At 40.7% G+C, this 25,057-nt stretch overlaps 1 protein-coding gene across 1 annotated transcript; it reads right to left on the reverse strand.

Annotated features, from left to right (window-relative positions):
• Positions 1-4: 4 nt before the first annotated feature.
• Positions 5-23,732, reverse strand: LOC102792119 (vasoactive intestinal polypeptide receptor-like). Its single transcript, XM_006802706.3, has 13 exons — positions 23,527-23,732; positions 22,170-22,263; positions 21,157-21,270; positions 12,681-12,787; positions 12,508-12,605; positions 10,706-10,832; positions 5,411-5,564; positions 4,153-4,213; positions 3,629-3,695; positions 3,456-3,547; positions 3,105-3,234; positions 2,505-2,546; positions 5-2,388 (listed from the first exon to the last, which is right to left on the reverse strand). Exons 1-13 carry the CDS (start codon positions 23,584-23,586, stop codon positions 2,197-2,199), a joined length of 1,338 nt encoding a protein of 445 aa, XP_006802769.1. The 5' UTR covers positions 23,587-23,732; the 3' UTR covers positions 5-2,196.
• Positions 23,733-25,057: the final 1,325 nt, after the last annotated feature.

The following is a 25,057-nucleotide window of genomic DNA, read 5'->3' on the forward strand; positions in this document are numbered from 1 at the left end:
CAGTGCAAATGATTTTATTCAACTTCATTAAACATTTTGTTCAATAACGTCTTTACATGGCAACACAAGAGAGACACTGTCAACTCTACACTGACAGTAAGCAAATATCACGAGTAAGGAAGTACTTTCAAATGTAAACACTTATTTCCAGTTGACACCTGAGCACTAAAGAGCATCACCGTAAAACTCACGAGAAACCAACTCTTTATCCACATCACTAGCTCCCTGTCTGAGGTACTTTTAGGTTAGCTTTACCTCAGTTTCAGTTTACAACACACACACCACAAAAACCAAAAACTGGAACTAAAATAAGCACCAGCATGACTCTGACGGAATCTGAAGCCGAACATGTGAGCGTACAAAACTATTCTGCAGAAAACGCGTTGCATTGTTAACATGACGCCAACAACTGTGATGTCTTTTAGCTTTATAAATTGTCAGTGAGCTCCAAAGCCAGGCAGGCGGTGCTCAGTGCTAGCATTTATGTAAACGTGCTCCCCGTAACAGCAAGTGAAATGTTTACCATGTTAGTCTCACATCTCTCAATTAGCACTAAACAGAAAGCTGAAGCTATAAGTGTTGCCTATATTTGGCCACAAATTAACTAATTTGGCAAAATAAATACTTTGACCTGATTATGAAGAACGCTGAGTAATCATGTTGTTACAACCTGAGGGAAACGCGAATGTCTCAACTAATTTTGATGTACAAGGGGTGATTTTGTTTTTCTAAAATTCCTCGCTCATTTACATTGTATAAATCTCTGTTTTAATACATTATTAGGACCGTAGTCAGCTGAGTGGCAGGTCGGTGCCAACAAACTCTCTGCCAGGCCTCACCTCAGCGCATTCAAGTCACTGAAGTGGACGTCTACACCGTGTCTGTGCTGTTGCATAAAGTTCTAACAGACAGTTCAAGAAGTTTCGGTGTATGATATCCTGTTATTATATTTGTATGCCTAACATTCATTTTTATGCATCTCTCTGTGTTATGCATCCACGCGTTTTACAAATGCAACTTGCTAGCAATGCTTGCTTGCATTCGTTAATAATCCTTGTGTAAATATGGTCACTTCTAGCTTCAAAAACCCAACATTGCAACAGCCACAGTTAGAACAGGAGTTCACAAACCCACAGGCGATGTCACGGTGGCCCCCTCCATCTTTTATATACAGACTATTGTGTGGGACCAGTGGGAAAAGTCTGGGATCTGTGAGCATGCCAATTCATGTTGTAAGTAACAAGATATTTTACAGCTAATGAAAACTTTGACCTGCTTGTCTTACTAGAGAATTAAAATAGATGAATACATTTAAAATAAATGCAGCGGAATAAACTATCCATGCAATCCAGTTAATGGAAGTAAGTTGTTGTTACTGCGTATTTATTTACAGTCTTGTAGGTTGTGGATTAATAGAATACAGCTGGTCCATCTAGTATCTGACTGCGCACTCAGACAAAAACTAAAAACCTCTGTAATCTGAACTGAATTTCACAAGCAGGAGGTTCAGTCTCTCCTCTGGAATGTTAGCCAGCAGTAATTCAGCAGAGTATCCCCTGAATAAAACTGTCATAGGCAGCATTAGGAACCTCCACTGCACTGCCTGTGCTTTAGATTCATCCTCTGACGGTTCACAGCAGCCTGACACAGTCAATAAAGCTGCTTCCATTGTTCCCTTAAGCAACATGGGCCATTAGTGGTTGGAGACCTCTTCTGTCACACCCTTTTGATAAACATCTTGCAGCTTGTCTCTGGTGTTATTGGTCAGAGGACATTGAATTCACTTCAGTGTCCATGAGGGTTAAGAAGAGCTTTCTCTCCGCACGTTACTGTCATTATTGTTACACCGAGGACCGACTTTTTATAACTTGCCTGTAGCCTTTTCCAGTTCCAGATATCAACAAAGCACTAATATGCAGTATGAGCCCATCTGTACATATTTCCACATGACATTGGCTTTCATACAAATATCAGAAACCAGATTGTTGGTGCAGACCTCCCTGACCAAAGGCCTCTCATTACAGCGGTTTTACCTTTCAATTCTGGCAAGAAAAATTCAGTCTCACTCAATTTTTGACAAGCAATCGCTAAAAATACTCAGTAACCAATATCGATCCTGTGGCAACAGCGTATGCGAGCCACACATTCGGTGCCTAAGGATTTAAATCAAAGCGCGACAGTAACTTTAACTGGATGTCAGATGGACGAGAGGCGCTCCTGACACGCAGATGTCCGGCGTGTTGTGGGGCTGCATTTGGTCATCATGGTGATCTGGGTGCTGAAGTTGTTGCCGTTGCTGCCCATGGAGGGCTGCTGGTACTTTGTATCAGCACCCAGAAACCTCTGCAGCATCCACCTGCGCCACTTACGCTTAATCTCCGACTGCACCTGCAGGACAAGCAGAGAGGTAGACAAACAGAACGAGGAGCATCGTTAAGCAGGCATGAAACACAGGATTTAGCTAATTTATCTTAGAGAGCTTTGTTTTGTTAGAATTTACTCACCTCTCCATTTAGAAAGCAGTACAAGACAGCAACCACAAAACCCTGTTGAAGAGATGGAAAACACACACACACACACACACACCGCCCTGTAAGAGCTGGTGTTGCACAGAAATACAAGTATGATCGCACAGCTGGGGAAACACTCAAAATACTTGCGTATGAATAATGATGGTAAAATGACGACCAACTTCAGGCTCAGACAGCAAGTTTATCATCCAGATCCCCTGGGAAATGTTCCCAGGAGATATCACTTTGAACTACAACGGTTATAAATTGAGAATACTTTCCATTGCACAGCTTCCATCATTGCACTTTGCTCTAAGAGTTTACTTTCAATTTAATGCTCAGCAAACGAGCAAACTCATTAGCATCAAGCGTACAAAGTTAAACATGTCAGAAAAACCAAGCATTCATTTGCTCCATCTGACAAACTATCTTCATAAAACTTTGCAATCAAATGAAAGGATGTCCACTTGCGGCAGCGGTTCCGTCTAAAACGCAATATTTCAAGCCTAAAATCCACACATTCATCTATAAGTAGTGCTGCCTGCTTCTGTGCACCATTTGGAAAGTGTTGCGGACTTAATGCAGGGACGTTACCTGAAATGACCCGAGAATAAGATCGAACACCATCCTCACTTGTGGGTGAATGTCATCGGGGATGAACGCAAAAAGAATGTAGTTTATGCCAAAGAGAGGAATCAACAACAGAGTTGATTTAGCCAGTCTCCTAAAAACATGAGATGGGAGGAAAAAGAAGTAAAGAGAAAGCTCGTGTTCAGCCGTGTTAACGTCCACAAAGGCCAGAGTCGAGTATCTGTCACTGTGCAAGAGCTTAGTCAAAATAAAAACCTAACAGCAGCAAAATTCACTAAATTAGCATCACCTGATAAGAAATGACTGCAACCTGCACTATGATCAAGATGCTGACATTTTGCACTGAATACCTACGAGTATTGATTGGACTCCTTTCTTCCAATGTCTGGGCAATTCATCTTCTGGCGTAAAATCCGGATAATACAAATGAAGAGGAAAAAGTTCACCTGCCACGAAAGTAGCAGACTGGTTAATTTTGCATTAAGCTGAGATTGGAATGTTACTCACAAAGAGCTGCACTGACTCACAAGTATGGTGATTAAAATGGGGGTTTTGATGATCCACCAAGGGCTGTCATCAATTGTCTCCCAGCATCTGACAGGAAAAAAGGAAATGCAAACAAGAAGTTCTCAAAAAGAGATCATAAAAAAACATCACTGGACTGTAAATAGAGGCAGCGAAAATGCTCCGAAGACCAGCTGTTAATCTTTGTAATGGATGAAAGAAGAGGAGCTTTGACGGTTCCTTTACTTTTCATGAAGACTTCTTAAAGAAATTACATGAAAGTTTGTTCATACCAAATATTGAAAATCATGACAATGATACAAACTCTGGTTTCTTCTTATATTTCCATGTATGTATGCACGCTTCAAAAAGTCGCTGCACTTATTTTCAGAGCAAAATCTAAAGTAATGAGGCATGGCTCAAGACTTTTGCACAGAACTGTAATTCTAATATCTGCATTAGTATTGGCTAAGACTTTCACAATCAGTGCATCCCAAATGATAACTTCACTTTAATCAACAAGAAAACATGATGAAGATGAACTCACCCAGGGTGATCTAAAAAAGCCTTCGTCATCGCCCACGCTGAGATAAAGATGGTCGGAGCCCCTGCAGACAAATTACAACACAAACAGAATTACCTCTAAGTTATTTCAACATTAAAATGATCTCTGTTTCTCAGAGAGAAATGATCAGCTCTGTGATTTATTTTATAGATTATATAAGTACTATATAATATAGTATTATATAAGTACTTATTTATTTATCTGTACCACATTTAGGCATGAGCACACTGTTAATCTTATGAATGGGTTTAAAGCTGAAGCAATATTGCTTTTTAGCTATGCTTATCATTCTTAACATGACTCATGTGTGCTCTGTGCCGATACTGATTCATCCTGGGTATCTGTGGGAAAGGCTTGTTTCCATTTTCCTGCTTGCAGACACAACATTTCAAGCCTATTTCTAGATTTATTTTCACTGTGAAGGGAAAATAAATATTGTTGAATATATACGTCAAAGGCAACTGAAGGATCAAAAGGTAAAATATTTTCAGATTTTAACTGAAATTAAGATGAAACTCCTCAAAGGTTCCACCTAGCACCTTTTTATGAATATATGAATTTTGATGAAAGCAGGGACCATATTGCTGTTGAAATTGAAATATAGCGGTTCGGGTCTACTTGTTTGATCTCTAAGTTCGGCGAAGAATTTAATTTATTTATATGTTACGTTTGCCATACATACATGAAGCTATTTGCCTTCCAAAAGCATTGCGGGACTCGTTGACTGAATTATAACAATGAGGACGGGTGCCAGCCGCCTGCTGCTGCTAAACTAAGGAAAACTCATTCATGTGCAGATTGAAAGTTCAATATTTCTCTGAAGCAGCTGCATGTATTAAACCTCTTTTACATAAAATAATATATACTCCAGTTCCCTCCCATAGTCCCATGATATGCATGTTAGGGTAACTGATGAGTCTAAGTTGGCTGCAAGTATGAAAGTGTGAATGATTTCTGTCTTGGCCCTGTGAAGGCCCAACCACCAGTCCAGGAAGTATCCAGCCTCTTGCCTTATGCCAGCTGCAATAGGCTTCAGTGTCCCGTATATCTCTCCATGTAAAGCAGATATAAGTAATGGATGGACATATCCAGTGGTTGTAGTAAAGACTAATAAACGCATTCAGGTTGCCTGATGGCTGCACTGACACTACAGACAAATGGACACATCCGATCCCCTTGCAAATGAGATTCTGTGCTGTAAGCCTACTCATCAATAACTGGCATGAGAGCTAACACTTACCCCACCCAATGAGGATGTACCACCAGAAGTACTTTCTCTCAGAGAAGAAGGACACAGCTAACAAAGCATGAAGATAGAGGCCCTCCACAAGCAGCCAGAAGTAACTGGCCATGACCCCGTAGTGGAACAAAACCATCACTGCCTTGCAGCCCACCTAAAAAACATTAACATGTTATTGGCTTTACCAGAAATGTGCAAATGAATGTAGATACATATATAAATCTATTTTCATTTAAATGATTCACAAGGTTACTTGAGGACGTTTTTTAGCAAACTAATCCCAAGGGCACAAAAAATAACAATTAAAGGTCAATACACATGTGCTATCTTGTAGTTGGGCTGATTATACTGACAGAGTATTTGACCATTTAGATCTGTAATCTGCAGTAAATGTAACTGAAATCCAAGTTTAAAGCTCCTTGCTGCAATATTAGGAGAAACCACTGCTGATAGATCGGTAGGTTTAACATAGTCCACACTGACCCACTGCAATGTCTGCGTCATAACTTAGAATGCCAAATGGGAAAATGCTTTCAGGCAAATATTGTTATTGAATTAGCCAACCTGAGTTGAACAGAACTAGAAGAAGCCTAAAATTCACTCTCACTATCAAGACGGCCTAAAGCTGTTAATCAGCTGAGCTAAGCAAACAACTTAGGGTTAGAGTTCCAGGGCTGACAAATAAACTGGGCCTGGGGCAGTCGAGAACTTGGTAAGCAACAAAATTAGACAGATATGTAAAATATGCTTGAGTTATATGTTCCAGTCAGAAGTCTAACTTCAGCACTTTGAACCAACAGTAACTTGAAAATGAGCGACTTTCACAGTACAACATTATAACAAGTTCCAGCGTCGTGTGTCATTAACTTCTGTTTATTGTCGCTTATTGTTCTTTGTTTTGTTTTATTTGCTGTTCAAGATCTGTGTGTGGTCCTCTTTTCTCTTGTTTCTTTCTCCTCACCCTCAGATGTCTGCCTCTCCCTGGAGCCTTGAGGTGTCTAACTGTTAAAAGGGAGTTCTTCCTTCCCACTCTCACCAAGTGCTGCACATAGAGGACTGTTATACTGGAGATGTGAGCAGGACAGACGGAACAACTGACGGAAAAAGTGTGGACTTTATACCAGTTTTTAAATTGTGTTGATAGGCCATGTAAAACCAGAGTTATGATAAAAATATCTGCAATGTTTGGTTTTCTTCCTGAATAATATCATTGTTTATATTTACTGCTGGAAGAAACGGTAAAAACAGCGTTTTATAAGGAAAACGTTTGAAAGCACTCTCCGCCTGTGAGCAAAAATAAAACCAAAAAAAACTCCACCTTTTCCTATTGGTGGAAAAATGTACCATGTCGACCAATCAAAAAATGATATGGCAACATGGCATTTTTTTGTTTAGGAAGGGGGGAAGTTTTAGGAGTGACGGCGGCGTTTTGAGATGTGAGAGATTTGCAACGTTTAGCGCAAATCTTGTGTAGTTAGTGTGTAGTGTAGTCAATAGTTTTGTTGTGTGTGTCAGAACAACGAGGCGACTGCTGAATGTTACAAGTGTTACAGGACTGATACATCTCCTGTTGTCAGGCCTGAAGGTATCAGGCTGTTGTTCTCCTTTATCTCATAGTGGACAGAAATTATTTTTTGGAGTGGCACAAATAATTTGTGTGGCATCAAATTTGACTGCATTTTTAAGTAAACAGCTGCAAAAACTTTGTTTGCATAACTGAGTTACTTTTTTGAAGAAGTAACTATATAATTAATTGCCCAACATTTGTCATTATTTACTGTATTTTGCAGACAGAGAGTTACAGGACTCTCTCCCAGACCACAGACTCATAATATAAGTCAGAGCTTTATTTTAAAAAAAAAGAAAAGAAAAAAAGAAAGTTTTGTTTTCAAGATTTTCATTTTTTTTAAATTTTCATTTCAAGTGGGCTAAAGCAGTTAATTAAAAGTAGTCTAACATAAATGTAAATGCTGTAATTTGATTATTTTAATAAACCATGTAACTTGGATGGATTCGATGCTGGTGTGACCACAGTGCACACATCTAATGTTGCTCACAGTGGTCCAAGGGAGGAGGTTTGTGTGTTCGCTCAGACACATGAAAAATTAGAGGGAACATTGGTTATACCTCACAACATAAAGCACTTTCAGCTAATGATTGTGAATTGCAGCTATTGCTAAAAGCATATAATTCAGCAGGTGGCAGAGTGGAGTACCCACACAAGAAAGATGACATCACAACAAGATTTGTAAGCCGATCCACAATGTGTTAGATTCGCTTTTGAGACGAATAAACAGGAAGCACACGTGGGTGTCTCAGTTTTGTCCTGCTGTATGCACACTTGAACAAGGTTTCAAAACTAAAACCAGCTTTGTTTGCAGAAGTGTCCTAAGATGCTTTTATTAGATATCATGTTTAAAATAAATCCTTTTTACTGTGGAATTTGCCTTATTGTACAGCAGCAACATATGGTTCAATTCTGATGGCATTATTTACTTAACTTGTCGTTCATATCACGTTAAACACGGCTACAGAGATGTATTTTTTACCTAAAACATTCACACTTTAAAGGCATATCCAGAGGAAATGCATTGACCTTTAAAAAGATGAGGACGACATAACAGACTAGACATTTTAAACTAGCCAGGCCAGTTTTAGTCCCCGTGGGCCAAGCTAATAAAAAATAGGACTTGTTTTCTTGTTCAGAACAATGTGAATATTTAACATATTTAACAGACAAAGTGCAGTCAGTGTAAAACATTACACAGAACCAGCCTCTCTAACACTGTCAGGGAGCTTCTGTTCCACTAACATCAGGTTCATTCTCGCTTATCTAAGATAAACAATCACACTTGATACACATTAAATGCATTTGTTTGCAACTTAGTTTTATTTCAGTGTTATCAAACAATACTGTTGTTCTATTATTTTTCCATCTTCTTCATTGTTATCAAATGTAACATTGCTTGGTACTCTCTGTCCTGCTGGGTTGACGTTATTGACGCACTCTTCTGTGCAACATTGCTTCAGTTCATTGAAGTTTGCAGGCATTCATTTATGCACAGCTCTCTTAAGGGCCTAGTAGTGCTGTCAGGGTCCTGGGTTGGTGACCCAGTGTTTAGATTTTTTTATTATTATACACTGGTAGGATCACGAGAGGATGGGGATTAGTAATCTTTGGTTTCATCCTGGTGTATGACCACTAGTGTTTCGGTTTCTGTTTTGCATTTGTAGCTCTCTAGTTCTTCTGGGTTTGTGATTTCTAGTTCTTAGATTTAGTTCTGCCCTCAGGTTTATTCTCTTGTTCCCCAGTCAGTCATGTGTCTGAGTGTACGCGTCGTATTTCCTGTTTTATTTTCATAGTCTGTGTCCTACGTCAGTGTATCTAGTTTTGCCTTCCCCCGTCTCATTATGTCTGATTTGCCCCAGCTGTGTTTCCTTCCTGCTCCCCATCCTCTTGTCATCCTCTTGTGTATTTTAGTCCTCAGTCTTCCCCTGCTTGTTGTCACGTCGTTAACCTTCACACACCTCCTCAGTGCTGTGCGTTTCCTCTGTGTTCCTAGTCTCCGTAGCTCCTGATTTTTAGTTTCTTGTTTTCCAGTTCCTTGAGTCCTGAGTTTGTTAGCTCTAGTTATTATGCTTCGCTTTTTGTTTTCTGTACTCAAGATTTTTCCCAGGAATAAAGCTGCGCTTTAAGTTTAACCCTCTGTCTGTGAGTCCTGCATTTGGGCCCTCCTTCCTGCCTGCCCCACAGCACTAACCATGACAAGTGCATTTCAGTCAGGTTGAGATCTGGACTGTAATTATTGAAACCTTTTCTTTTTCTGCCATTCTGTTGTAGATTTGTTGCTCTGCTTGGGATCATCATCCTGTTACTTGGTCCAGTTTCAGCCAGGCTTCAGCTGTTGGCCTCACATCTGAGTCTAGAATACTTTGGCATGGTTCATGGTTCATGGAGTTCATGGTTGACTCACAAGTCCTGTGGCTGCAAAGCGAGCCGAAATCACGATGCTTCCTCCACCGTGCTTGACAGTTGGTTTTTAAAAGAAAGAGGCTTTGTCCTGACAATACTTGAACCCTGGTTCAGTCCTTTTCTAAATATACTGTCATGAACTTTAACATTTAACACACTAACTGAGGTCTATTGAGTTTAAAATGTAGCCCTTGGATTTTTCGCAGTTTCTCTGAGCATTGAACAGTCTACCTATCCATGTAATTCCTTCCTTAATTGGAAGCAGTAAGGGTGTAGTTAATTTTTACACACTGCATCTTGGATTTTGGTTTAAATTGTATTTAATATGTCATGTTTCATATTTCTTCTTAGGTTGTTTTTTAAGACCTTCTAAAGACCAGGTTTTTATAATGTCCTGAAATGACATTATTATTAAACAGGACATATTTTCATTTTATCAGGTCTGTCAATAGTTATTTTGTTAGCCACATAAATGAAGTGGTGACACAACATTTGATTTGTTTCCAGGGTTATATTAAAACTAGGAATGTGTGTTCTTGCAACTCTCTGTGTGATTTTGCACGAGGTTTTCCGCTTTCACCCCAACTGTATTTTTACAAGCTAAGTAGTGTGCCTTACACCAAGTAAACAAAAGTTTACTCCTTTTGTTTTTGCTTTTTCACTGAGGAGTTTAGAAATCTGTGAGATATTTAGCAGCTGTGTTTAGGTCAGGACAGCCGGTGTACCCTGAAGGAGAAATGAATGTCTAAACTCAGCCATTAAGCAGCAGCACTTAGCGATATAGTAAAGCGGGTGATTTACAGCGAGTTGATCCAGTCCTCTCTGGTAATAAAGTGGCAAGAAAACAGCACTAACGTTGGTGACTTGATCAATCACATAACAGGGAGCAATGCCACATCTAGGAGCTTATCTAAATACTTAACTTATCAGTTATGACGTTGTGGCATGTTGTGGTAATAAAGTCAATACAGCACTCTGAATGTGATTTATTGACAAAGCTGTCTGTACTTCAGGCTTAATGTTCAAGTTCAGGCTTAATGTTTGGCAAACAGGAACTCTCACAACATCCTGGTGCACAGATGAAAAGGGAAACATCATTTTAAGAGCAGAAGTGCCTCGGCAAACACTGCTACACCCAGAACGCTGAGTAAACTTTGAGACAAAGCATTAAAGTCAGAGTGGGAAAGCGGCTGCTGAGCAACGATGCCGAACTTCAGTTAGGCAGAGAGGGAAATCAATTCACGCAACCAGTCCAATAATAGAAAAATCATCCTGCAGAGCTTTCAGCAGCAAAGAGAAAGGACGGTGAACGGCGTACTCACAGATGCTTGGCAATCTGTCTCGCCGACTTCGTACAGAACCACGTCCTTGATGAAAACAGTCACAGCTTTCAGTATGAAAGACACAAACAGATGCATGTGGATGTAGTTTCTTGTGCACTGCAGCTTCCTGAAGAAGAATACAAATACACAGAAAATGAACAGACAAAGTACTCCTAATGCATCCTGACTGGTTACAATGAGTGAGCTCCTCATGTGTCTCGGAAATCATCAGAAAAAAAGCATATCAAGAAAATATGCACTAGAAACTTCACTGACTTAGTTCAGAGGAGCACAGAACAGATGTGCTTTTCAGCTCAGGACAGCAGCTATTCTAAGCACTTAGTGTACATGATTATCGCCTTGTCATTTCCTACCACCGTGCTCTGCTGTGCTGCTATCTAAAAGTCACAATTCATTTAAATTGTCATTAAAGGCTTTCTGCATGTCTCTCACTTTGGATGTAGCTTTTTCAGGGACATAATATTTATCAGGGATGCGGAGCAAGGAAACAAACAAGAACAAATCGGTGTGTAGGGGGAGAGAAGCAGGGGGTGCTGAGAAAATGTCACTAATGTAAATTCTCTCTTTTGCCTGCTTTCAAACAAATACCTTCCCCGTGACACGATGACCTGGGGTGAGTTGCGTAAACGCAGCAGGACAGTCGAGCTGAGATGAAGTATCGCTCAGCTGCATGTACGCCGCATCTGCACCCCGACATAAACAGCAGGCGCTGCCAACATCCTGCGTCTCCGCTCCAGAATGCAAACCCGATCGCATGTCAGAAAACCCAAAGAGTAAACACAGCGCTTGCTGTTTAGCCCGCGACACACAAACAGCCTGAAATGCAAGCACAGCCAGCTGATGTTTATTAGACGCTACACACACTTGTCGCTTAAACCTGTTCTAATGATCCACGCCAACAATCTCTCACATGCGTTTTTCTCCACGACCTTGTGACCTTAAGGTCAGGACAGTAGAATGGGAGGGAGAGCCTTCAGTTTTCAGGCCCCTCTTCTGTGGAACCAGCTTCCAGTTTGGATTCGGGAGACAGACACTATCTCTACTTTTAAGATTAGGCTTAAAACTTTCCTTTTTGCTAAAGCATATAGTTAGGGCTGGACCAGGTGACCCTGAATCCTCCCTTAGTTATGCTGCAATAGACGTAGGCTGCCGGGGATTCCCATGATGCATTGAGTTTTTCCTTTCCAGTCACCTTTCTCACTCACTATGTATTAATAGACCTCTCTGCATTGAATCATATCTGTTATTAATCTCTGTCTCTCTTCCACAGCATGTCTTTTATCCTGTCTTCCTTCTCTCACCCCAACCGGTCGCAGCAGATGGCCGCCCCTCCCTGAGCCTGGTTCTGCCGGAGGTTTCTTCCTGTTAAAAGGGAGTTTTTCCTTCCCACTGTCGCCAAAGTGCTTGCTCATAGGGGGTCATATGATTGTTGGGCTTTTCTCTGTATCTATGAAGCGCCTTGAGGCGACTTTTGTTGTGATTTGGCGCTATATAAATAAAATTGAATTGAATTGAATTGACAGAGCATACAGTGAATAACAGATGCTCATCTAAGTGATCTGACTTCACGGTTTGACTTAGTGACTGCTTGCAGCCACCCACATTTGGACGACTTCTCCCACTTAATCCGGTTACATTGCTGTGTGAAAAGACTGTAAGACCTCAATAAAATGCAGGAAGCATGGTAGGAAATGAGAGATCGACGGCGTTTTCTTGCTTTAATAGGTGTTTGATTGTCTTTATGTGGGAACATTGAGCAGTGTTACGATGGATCACCTTACCGGAAGAGACACAATATGACGATAGCGACTGTCAGAGAGATGAGCGACACGCTGTGACCGATGGTGTATCCCACTTTGATGGCGTGGAAGAATACCTCCTGTAACAATACGTTTCAGTACACAGTTCATCAGGTATGGGACATTTCACTTAAAGTTCCAGTTGCCACACTCACTTCATGGCTATCCATGGTGGTGTTGGGATTATATCCACAGTCTGCTATGTAGGAGTCCATGCTGACTGAGGTCCAACCATCCGCGGTGCAGGTCTTTGACAGGTTACCTAATGAGCAAAGGGACAGAGGAACAACACTGGAAATTATTCGTATTACTTTACGCCGCTCTTCCTGCTATCCTTTAACAGAACAATAAAGTGCTTGTTGAGATGGGAGTTGTAAGAGCTGCAGGGCAGACATACCACTGCATTTAATTAAAACATGCTGAGACTCATGTCTCCCTGGAATACACCCAAATAATCAAAGGAAGCAGAATGAATGACTGAAGGGGCTTAGCCGCCCAACTGGCTCAGAGATGCTGAGGCAATTCCCATGTGCACTTGCTTCCATCTGTTTCTTAATTACGTGAAGGGTGTACACACAAACACCAGGTGGTCATCAGTCAAGCAGGGATATTATGGTCTGTTCTGCCCACAGAGGGCAGAGGTGAAAGGTGCATTTAGACTGACAATTAAGAAACTGCATGACCAAAATGCAGTGTTGCAGATTTGCGGTAACAAAAGATAGAACTTTTTAAAATTAAGTGTAGAGTCAAACTTTCGAGAACAATGAAGTAAATGAGATTACAGCAAGATAAAGTAAGGCTTTTTGGGTTAAAGCTGAGCCCAGTAGTTGTCCGGAGTAGCGTACAGCAGGCCAGAGATTTACTGTATTGGAAGTGCTGAAGATTAGATATGTCTGTAGATCTTTAATCTTGAGTGAAGTGCTGTTCAGCAGAGTCCTGCTCTACAGGAGAATGGAGCTTAGCTTCGTCACTGCGAGCCTCCAAACATCAAACCGATTTGAACCTAAACAGAAACACATGAAAGGCAGTCCTGCTTGTGTATTAATCACCAGGAGATGTGGTATAAAACAGATGAAAGAGGCAAAGGTGTGGGCCATAGTCAGGGGTTAAAGTGGGCCTGCATTTTTATTTATTTTTTTTATTTTTTTATTTTTTTATTTTTTGGAACAACTGCAGGTGTCCATAAGTTATGTTTGTGGTACTTCAGCATCTAGCTAGCCCCACAGAAGGAATCTTTTTTAATTCTCAGGTAATTTCAAATCCAACGCTTCTATCAGCTCAACAAACATCAGCAAACACATAATTGTATTGGTGTATTTTACAGGAAGAGAAAAGAAAGAGCTAACTTCACTCAGAGATGGAGAAAGATAAGTAAGACAGAACAGGAAAGGAAGAAGAGGGGTTAAAGATAAGGACTGATCAGTGGTGTTTGATAAACTGGAAATTTAAAGCTTACGTGTAAGTTCTCACATTTTTAAATCAGATATCTGGTCTGTACACATGACATTATGTTTTTTCATATTGTGAAACCTGCTGCTAAACAAACTGACGTAGACTCGCTGTGTTATTTAAAGGTTGCATGAAAATCCTCTGCAGAATAAACAGGTTAGTTTGCTGTGAGGTGTTTAAAGTAAAGAACTGTGTGTGACTGGTGCACAGTGGCTGTGGTTTCATGGTCAGAGTTAGGTTACATAAAGTGTAGCAGAGATGAATCTGAAGTTAAGCTGATGATGCTGAGTTTCATTCAGCGAATTTCACCTTCATAACAATTTTATACCTTCTAGAAAAAAGACAGAATACACACTGTACTGTCAGTGTCGAGGATGGAAATCAGCCAAGACAGCTCATAAAACATCTGCTGACATCTGGTTGAATTAAGTTGTGTACATCCACAAAGAGCAGCAGGTCAGCTGGTCACAGCCTTTACACTAAGAAAATCTACTGGAGCTCTCAATAGAAATTATTGTGATCTATAATTTGTTTCCCCACACTGAGCCAACTGATTTCAGGGTTCCCCACATGCTGAATCCTCCCATTTAACCTCTTTCATGTTTAGAGGCAACGTCACCCTCTACAATGTAAGAAACACAAAATAGAGCTGTTTTTTCATTTTCTTTAATTTTCTCTGCTCATGTTCTACTTACCTGATTCAAGCTTTATTGGAATTCAACTTTAGACCGGAATAAAGTTTATATTCACATCTACTAATATTATTTTATTTTTACAATGATAGAGCACAAGGTTCAGATAGTGTTGCACAAAAATAGGTGGTAGAAATGTTCTTCAAGGAGCTACTTTTCACTTTCTTACTTTGAGTACATTTAAGAGCCTTTCTGGAGTATTTTTAACACTAGTATCTGTACTTCTACGTAAGTATAGAATGTCTATACTTTTGTAAATCTGCTTAGCTGAGTGCAGGACCCTGCACAGATAAGTGGAGCTCTGTACAGTACAGGTCAGACCTCAGTGCTAGGCAGATTACAGCAGAAAGTTTCTATTTCCAAAGTTTTGTGGAAAAACAAAAGCAAAAACAATTGAAAAGGCCTCTTTTTGGGTCCTATTTACATCCTCTACACTTGTTGCATATGTAACGGAAAGGCAGAATATGTGGCATATGGTATAGAGAGGATTTAGATTTTTACAGTGTGACGAAAGCTAGAAATGGATCCATGAACTAATTAGACCTGAAAACTCATGTCCCTCCCTTCATGAGCATCTAATCTTGAAGCATGGATTGACTGCTCTGTGCTTTTTGTTCAGTCTCTTATTGTGTCATACTTCTTTCCTCATCTCCCTTCCTACCAGTAAAGAATGGAAGCTCCGTGATCTGGTGACAAATGAATCCACGTCCTGAATGCTGCTGTGGAAATCAAAATGTAGGACATTCCACACATTGCGCAATCGTATCACTCCGCAGCCACTATCGAATCAGCACCGAGTTGGGAAATGACCAACAAGCCAAAGTCTTAGAATGTATTTGGCACCAAAATTTGGTTCGCTCACAAATACCTGAGCAGCGTAACGCAGAGAAGACGGAGGCTTAGCTTCCTCAAACAACATGACAAGACACAAAGGCGAAGCTAAGCCCCTGCTGTTTCAGCCCATGCCACCACTGGATTTAGCCTGTTTGAGGGATTGCCAGAAGAATGCTTTCATCATTCCCCAAAACATGACTGCAAGGATTTTCAGTGTTCAAGTTCATCACCCCATAATCATTTTTATTTTCTTTTTACTTCTTGGCTTTTCCCGCCAGTATTGTACAGTCAAAGCCTTATCCTATCGAAGTATATCCAAATGTTTGATCCATAGTATTATTATAAATCCACTTCATGTCAAATTCACATTGCAGCATGTAGGTGAACCTGTTGACAGCTGGGCACTCTGTCATTCTCAGCCTGTAGAGAGGGTGAGCGCTATTAAAAGAGATGAATGGCTACATGTTTGTGTTAGATCTGCTAGGTAAAGAGTTCATGAGAATGGCAACTCTGTCTCAACTAAATTTATGACCCCGAATTTCTATGGCGCCATGTTTCGCAATGCTTGTTTTTGTGTGTGAGGCTTATAAAATGAATAGCCCGGGATGTGTCAATACCTTCAGTCTTTTGCAACGATTCTCAGGAGTGAGGTTAAATTAGACTTCATGACATTCTGTGAAACACGCTTACAAAGAAGAAAGTATGCATCGTGTGTCTGTAACCTGCCAAGGCCTTAAAGAGCTTTCGACAACTAAATAACAGGAAAAATACACAGTGGTTCAATGACTTAAACGTTTTTTTTTTCCTGCTTTCTTGCACAGATATCTGGACCGTTCATCACCACTTCATTAGTCCTTCTTTCATGACCTGAATGTAGACCAGGTTTAACCATCAGAGACCTGTGCTGATAAGGTGATTTGCTGCATAATTGATATGGTCCACATCAATGCAGCACAACACTGCACAGAGGGGGCTGTTGATCCTGTAAACCTCCTGACATGTCTGTGAAATATGCCTCCTCTGACCTCAACCCCAAAGATCCAGTGATTCTTCATCTGCCCCGTCTTTTCCCTGGAGTGCTATCCGCTCTCATATCATACTATCTCCCATCTGGGCCACATAACAGCTTCCCACACAACCTTTCTTCCCCTTACTGAGTGTTCATGTAGCTGATATTTACTCGATGGTACAAAATGTTCTAATGTACCCTGCATAATCCGCAAGTACTGGCTAGATTACGGCTATAGGACCTCCTTTCCAGGTTCAGTATATGATACAAGCAGTGTTTTCATTAACAAGTACAAGTGCAGGTGCGCTACACCTGTAGCAGCTCATTTTGCTCTCCGCCTTTTTTAAATGTCAGGGGTTATATATATATTTACAGTATATGCAGCTGCTGACAGGGTAAGACTTTTGGCACACCCATCAAATATTAGCAAACATACCTCAACGTCTGTTCCAGACTGTTGGACAACATTTGAGGAAACCTATAATTCAACACGGAGATGGTAGCAAGACATCGCACGCCATTATCCGGTTATAGAACCGGATAATGGCTCTGGGGTTAAATGTGGGCGTAGAAAATATGCTGTACTGAAAAGTGTCCTGTACATTCCCAAAGACAAGCAGTGCACATAGAACAGAGCTCAGGCTATGTACCACTATGAAAGTGGGTAATACATGGGTGGATTCACATGTGTTGTTCAGTCTTGATTTTCATTATTTGACCCTGTTGACCCAAAAAAATTCACTTTTATGATATTATTATTACAGCTATACATCTATCTATACAAAATATCCAAAAGTGCTATTAGTCAAATTCATCTTTGATTAACGACTGAAGTGCACTCGGAGCAGGGGAGTCAGGATATTATGGGTAGTACTAACATGATATCAAATTTGAATTTTCAAATATTATGTTTACTGGTGTAGACTGACCATGCATAACATTATGAGCACTGACATCATCATTCATAAAGTGAATAACACTGGTCATCTATTCTTCATGGCTCCTGTTAGTAGGTGGGATATATTAGGGAGCAAGAGAACATTTTGTCCTTAAATCGTAAGGATTTGAGTGAGTTTGACAAGGGCCAGATTATGATGGCTACACGACTGAACGTCAGAACATCTCCAAAAGTGCAGCTCTTGTGAGGTGTTCCTGGTCTGCGGTGGTTAGTCTCTTTCACAAGTGGTCCAAGGAAGAAACAGTGGTGAACCTGCGACAGGGTCATGGATGACCAAGGGTTATTGATGCACGTGGGCACCGGTACAACAGATGACCTACGGAAGCTCAAACTGCCCAAAAAGTTTATGTTGGTTATGATAGAAAGGTGTCAGACTACACAGACATCAGTCGTTGTGTATAGGCTGTAAACTGCCAACAATGGCCACGCGAGCACCACATCTGGACCATGGAGCAATGGAAGAAGGTGACCTTAACTGAATAACTTTCTTTTACATCACGTGGATGACTGATATGTGTGCGTCGCTTACCTGGAGAACACCTGGAACCAGGATGCATTATGGGAAGAAGGCAAGCCAGCAGACGCAGTATGATGGTTTGGGCAATGTTCTGCTGGGAAACTTTGGGTCCTGCCATCCATTTGGATGCTACTTTGACACGTACTACCTATCAAACCATTGTTGGAGACCATGTGCACCCTTTCATGGAAACTGTATTTCCTGATAGCTGTGGCTAAAAGCAAAAATGGTTCAGGAACGGTTTGAGGAGCACAACATGTTTGAGGTGTTGACTTGGCCAGTTCTCAATCCAAACTAACATCTTTGGGATGCGCTGGACAAACAAGTCTGATTCATGGAGGCTCCACCTCACAACTTACAGGACTTAAAGGATCGGTTGCTAACGTCGATGGTTCAGGGTTGTTTTGGCAGCGTAAGGGGGACCAACACAATACTAGACCGGTGGTCATAATGTTATGTCTGATCGGTGTATAGCGTCTCCTTTAGTGCTACAACTTGGCCACTATGTTCAAAATATAGAAGAGAGAGGTTTATTCATATGTTTTCACTGTCTTATCAGCAGCAGGAGCTGAGCTAACGGACCAACCGCAACTTTACAAACACGAATAAATCAAGAAAATATTATTTTTGAAAACAAACAGCTCAAACATGCAGCTTTGTTGTCACCGCCAATAAATATTACACAAAGCGTGGTAAATTTAGCCACTGCAAACTTCTTCTTTTTTTATGATTAGCATAGCTTTATAAAGAGCCACACCTGGGATTTTACAGCTATGGCTGTTTGTTCCTGTTACATTTCTCAAGGCTCCAATTTTAAATTAAAGCCCCTTTGCCAGTCAACTACAAATAAACATCTCCATCAACTCTTACTTCATGATTAACTGAGGAGACGCTACGTGGCAATTATTGACAAATGGAGATGTTGAGGAAACTCGAAGGGGTACATTCCCAGGAACTACTGTACAGACATGGTGCAATTCAGCCAGAAAATTCCCAGGAAAGTGTTTTCCTTTACAGATAATTAGCACAACTTCCCTGTTAGGCTTTCACCAAATAAAGAACAAATAACCAGTGTGGCTCTTTAATAAGTGTATGGCGTCTACATGGGAAGTTGTTATCTTGTTTCCTGCTACTGTTTTGAATTTATTGTATTATTTATGATATTCAAGATGTGGTGGTAGAAAAGATAAGAGATTGTAGGGCCAAAATAGCATCATGGGTATGAGCCACTAGGACACTCCATAATTTCTATTTCTGGTCTCAGATATGGAGCGTGATGATACTGGCACAGGCTCAATAGCAGGGATATTTGGAACAATAACAACAAAATGGAAATTAAGGAGGGATCGAGATGAGCAGCACGCCAGCATCTCTCTGATTCATTTTAATATCCCATGCTTAACTCATGTTTCCATGAATACGCATTTAACTTCAGGTTAATCTCAGACTCAGGGATACAGACATAAAAAAGAAAAATGGCATTACGAGGCTTAGTAATCATGTGATGTACTATTTATAGGCTGTTTAAGACTGAAATTGTTTTTATTATGTTGAATGTGGCAAGTTTGCCAAACTACATTAAAATTCTCAGATAGATTTGTTATTTTTTAGAGACTTTAAGGCATCTTAGCAACTAAGTGACTATTCACAGGCCACTTTATTAGATACACCTTGCTAGTACCAGGCCGGACCCCCTTTTCCCTTCAGAACTGCTTTAATTGTCAGTGGCACAAGCTGAACAAGATGCTGGAAACATTCCTGAATTCACTGTCATGTTCAAGAAACCAGTTTGAAATGAGCTGAGCTTTGTGACGGGCCAAGAAAATGTCCTCCATCCCACTGTACCATCACCAGCCTGAACTGTTGACTTGCATGTTGTCTACACCAATTTCTGACCCTGCCATCTGAATGCTGCAGCAAAAATCAAAGCTTTATCAGACCAGGCAACATTTTTACAATCTTCTGTTGTCCAATTTTTTTCAAGCCTGTGCAAAGTGTAGTCTCAGTTTCCTGTTCTTAGCTGACAGAAGTGGCACCGAGTCTTCTCCTGCATTAGCCCATCTGCTTTCCAGAGCAGCAATTTGTGCATTCTGAGATTCTCATATGCACACCTTGGTTACAACAATAGTGCCATGGTGGTGGGGTGGAAAGTGCTGTTCTCTCACAGAAAAGAGGTCAAAAGTTCAAAGCCATTAACCTCTTGGGGCCTTTCTGTGTGTACCTGCAAGGATACTTTCTGGCTTCCTCCCACAGCCCCAAAACATGGTAGTTTAGTTGGAGATTCTAAATTACAATCAAGAACATTAAGAGTAAACTGGATGAGATGAAGGCAAATTATTCTTTAGCCTGAGGCTACCCTGACAACAGCCAGAAATACAAAACATAAGGCTTTGAAATTCAAATGGTCAACTGGTTTGTGGCCCTGTAACATCAACCACTGCAATAAAGATCATTGACATATTACTACGTTATACACAAAGTTAGCGAATGTTAGCAAACCACTGCATTCTGCAGATACTGAGTTCTGTTTCCGTCTGCATGACGAAAGTAAGACCAATATTTTCTGTCCTCTGAGCTTGATTTTGGTCACCTGCAATTCTGGGGGAAATTTCCTCAGACTGTTTCTACGTTCTGCTACTGGGGACTGAATGGATGATAAATCTGTGCATTCATTTGCTACAGGTAACGTTTTTTACTTTTATGACTTGATATTAGATTTGTTGTTTATATCAAAAGATGACTTAGAGCAGCTTTAACTCTGCTTGTAAATATTTTTTAAGTCACACATATATTTAAAAAATCACTGAGGTGCATGTTCAGTGTTGTCCGTCTGTCTGTCTGCAAGATTACTCATTCATGAAGCTTGATGGAGAGAAGAAGCAAGTATAAAGAAACTGCCCTTTAATTTAGTGCTGATGCTGATACCTTTGCAAAAATGGGCATTTTAAGATCTTCTATAATTTCTCTATGTATTTACCAATAGGTGTCAGTGACTTTCCACTACAAATGTATGGATTCTACCCTGTGCTTTCACTTTTTCTAGTCAAATAACTAAATACTAATTTATTACTGTAACCTTCTAAGAGTAAAATTAACTAATATGCCTTTTCTCTTCTAACTCTCTTTAAAACACACACCTATATGCAATGTATATTGCAAGCTTGATTCTTACGTTCACGATCATCCTCGGAGTGAAAGAAGAGAAATTTGGGGCAAAGGATGGTTACCACCTCTCCCACATCAGCACTGGGCCAGCAGGTGATTTTGTCCCAAATCCTACTGCAACCTAGAGAAGAAGGAGAGGGACCAAAAACAAGTATGTTACCTAAACTCACATGCCCAAAGATAGAGAGAAACTTAATTTTGCTCACATTTTGCTCAGTTTTTCACATATGAATCCCCTCAAGTGGGAAACAGCAGCCTGTTTAAGGTGAAGGCGGAGCACTGGCGTTCCCATGGCAGCCAAAACGTGTGAGTTTAGGTCAGCTGGCATTACAGCCATGCTGGGCCCATAACAGCAGATGACCTGAGTTAACATGCTGTCACGATGACTAATAAAAAAGCTCTGTGCCCTTCGTTACACGCTGTTATTTGAATTCAACAGATCTCCGTGTCTTTCCACAGTGTGTATCCTCCCAGGATGCACAATCGGCTCACGCCACTTTCACAGCGCACCTGCTCAACAGTTTGTCACAATGAAAAATCTCCTTACCAGTGTACATTTGCATGATTACCCTGAAGATCTGACAACATTTAAACCTATTGCAAATTTAAATTAAAAACATAATGAGAGTTTAATTACTTTTGCATTGCGTGGAAACAAACAGAGTCCCATAATGCCTCCAACAGTGTTTCAGTGACTCACAGAGGCTCTATGAAACACAATTATCTTCATGTACACAGTGTATTAACATTAGGACAACATTAGCATTTCTTATAAATGAAAAACGGGATCAGTTTTCTCTGTAACTGAACCTGCATATGTGACAAGGGGCTGACATTAGGTGGAAAACAGTGTTCAATCATGCAAGGTGTAATCTAAAGCCAGACGGGAGGCTTGGACAGCTTTTGTTGTCTTTGGAGTTCACTGTGTCACTTCAATCAGAGCTCACTTGTATCATTAGTGAGTTAAGATGAGACAGAATAAGTAGCTCGTGGTAAACACATACGAAGCATCTGACATACCAGTTGTTCTGTTTTCAATCTGAGACTCGCATATGATCCTCTCCTTATCGATTTCATTCATCATGTCGCACATCTGTGTGGCCACTGCAAACACCTGTGAAGAGAGTATTTGCATGTATTTTACGTACTTCTCTTTGGCCAGTGGTCGCCTTTTAAAAAGTGTTAGCAGCACTGAAAGGGTGCAGGTGCATGCAAAAAAAAAACTTTGGCACCATTTGACAAATCGTTAATCTTTAAAGCAAATGTTGTTGCAAAGATTTTTTTCATGAACTTTGACGCCTGAGATGACCCGTTCCATTATATTCCTCATTCCTCATGATGTACTGGGAATTATGAAGTGATTCGGGGTGAAATATGAGGATTTACCATTGGGACGTATACAGACCATCTGCAGGAGCAGAAGATTTACTGCTCTTACTTGAATATATGAGTCTCCTCTCTATCTCATTAATCAGTCGGTATTCTGTGGCTATCGTTAGCCATGAAATGAGCCCATAGGAATCCAGTTTCTCTCCATACAGAAGATGACTTCCTCATTTAGATTACGATTTATCTTGCACCTGCAGGCTCTGCAGCATCGCTTCACCCATGATGATGGCCAGACAACAGGTTGTCATTAACCAATCAGTGCAGCCTTAAGCAAGTTGGAGAGGGGGAAACTTTCATCAGCCTAATCATCGTTCTTATTATCAAACTCATGTGCTAAAGAGCCCAACAGTCTGTGAGTTTGCACAGATGATGATGTGCTGGTGTTCTATTGTAGGGTTTTTATCTAAATTCCAGTATGATTCATACATGCTTCTCTACATTAGACAGTTTGAAGAGAATCATGGTGAGGACCAGAGAGGCTGCAGAGGCAGACAAATGGGGCCGTTACCATGGTGTCCTGAAGGAAAACCAAGTTCATTGTTTCGCCTGGTAATGCATCTTAACCTTGGTCATAAAAGGACAATGAATGTCGCCGAATAACGATCCCAGTCAAGGACCACCGTTTTGTTTGTGCTGAAAAGAGAAACCTGGAGCGAAGAACTATCTGAACTTGAACTTCGTTCCATAAATTTAGGTTTAAAAAGAAAGAAAAAATAAACCCTTAAAAAAAAACCACCCAAATTAGTCCCGTCATCCACACATGCTAAACGGAATTAAGTTGCACACGGGGGCACAGCGGTGCGCCCTGCATCCACACCTCTGGAGGACCGCATGCGTATCAGCCCTGAACCCGTTTGCTGGCTTATCGCAGTGACCTGCGTGGTCAAGCTTACGCTGCTAAATCAGGCAAGCAGCTGTGGCACTGTTGACAGCGAGCCCAAGATCAGGTCATGAGAAAAAGTCAAGTTTTTAAGCGGAGTGTACTCACGGGTTCCAGCAACACGCAGGAGAACAGGAGGAAAATGCCATTTGAAAATCCCACCAACATATCCAGTGAAATATATAAACCATTAAAAAATAGTTTTAGGAAGAAAAAAAATTGGTGACAGTACAATGATAATCCGTCCCAGGACTGCAAGAGTGCACCGGCTGACTTTGTGCGGTCTTGCGCTCTGAGCGGCGTGAACTGCTCCGCTCCTGAAGTCTCCCTCCTCCTCCTCCTGCTCCCCCACCCCCTCCCACACAGGATTTACCTTGAACAGCCAACGAGTAACCAATGAAACATCACCTGTGAACGTCAGTACACGAGGGCGTTGACGCCTACAAAGAAAAAAGATTCAATTTACTGTATTTGTCGATTCAAATGAAGAAAACAATAAAAGCACTATGAAAATGTGGCTGAACTCTCAATGCTACCGTAAAAACGGGATATGACAGAAAGAGCTTTATCCCACTTAAGAACTGTAGACTTTTGAGAGACTTGTACTTTAGTTTTATTTATATTTTTGTTTTGTCTTTTAGACTACGTCATACAGATTGGGGGCAGTCAGGGGCAGTCATTATTTAGCAGGAAGATTTTGTCAGAGGTGGGGATCCCATAGAAACTGCATCCATGGAGAAGTTAAAATACAGCAGCTTGCATAGTACTGAATGTTTTCCTTCTGCTCTCATGATTTTTTTTTTTTGCATAAACTAACTAACCTGACCTTTAGGGCATCGCCAGCTGGAGGGATGGCAAAGAACTGGTAGAACTACTGTAGCAGGTGAATCCAGGCAATTTGAAACTCATATATATTTTCCACATTGCACAAGTCACAGTGACAGAGCTGCACAAAAGGATCTGTAAGGACCAATAAACAAGACTCACCAGCCTGTAATCTAACTCTGACCAAACTTAACACCAATTAAAATTGCGTTGCATGTTTGTAGCTTTCAAAGTGTTTCCTCTGACTTTAGTAAAGTAAGAGAGCTGCATGCAATTACCCATGTTGCATGGTTGCAGTAACTTCATTAATTATTAATGACCATTAATTATTCCCAGCATGAAGACAAAAATTAGCATATCAAAAACCAGTGCCTCCATACTTTGTTGTCATGTTTGAAAGCGGGTTTCCAACCACAACCAGCATTTTCCATTAACTTGTTTTTAACTCGATTGAGTTTGGTTGTGGTAGTTTTGAGAAAGTAAAGGATAGTAACTGATGGTCCATCAAAAATGAATAGTAAAATTATTGTCATTAAGGTGACTAACAACACTGTGACACAGTCATAGAATGGGTCACTAGTTTCACTGCATTAGGACGTCACATCTGTAGCCCAACTAAGGGCATGCTAGAGTCATCCACCCATCCATCCATCCAATCATCCATCCATCTTCTCCTGTTTATCCAATTCAGGGACCTGAAGCTTGTGGAAGGGGCAATTCTGCACTGTCACCGCTCTATCATAGGTCATTTTAGAACCATCCATGCATGTTTTCTTTAAAAAACAAACAGAAGAGCATAAAGAAATTCACATGA

This window comes from Neolamprologus brichardi, chromosome 18 (genome assembly GCF_056152115.1).
Source record: "Neolamprologus brichardi isolate AB-2024 chromosome 18, ASM5615211v1, whole genome shotgun sequence".
Lineage (NCBI taxonomy): Eukaryota > Metazoa > Chordata > Actinopteri > Cichliformes > Cichlidae > Neolamprologus > Neolamprologus brichardi.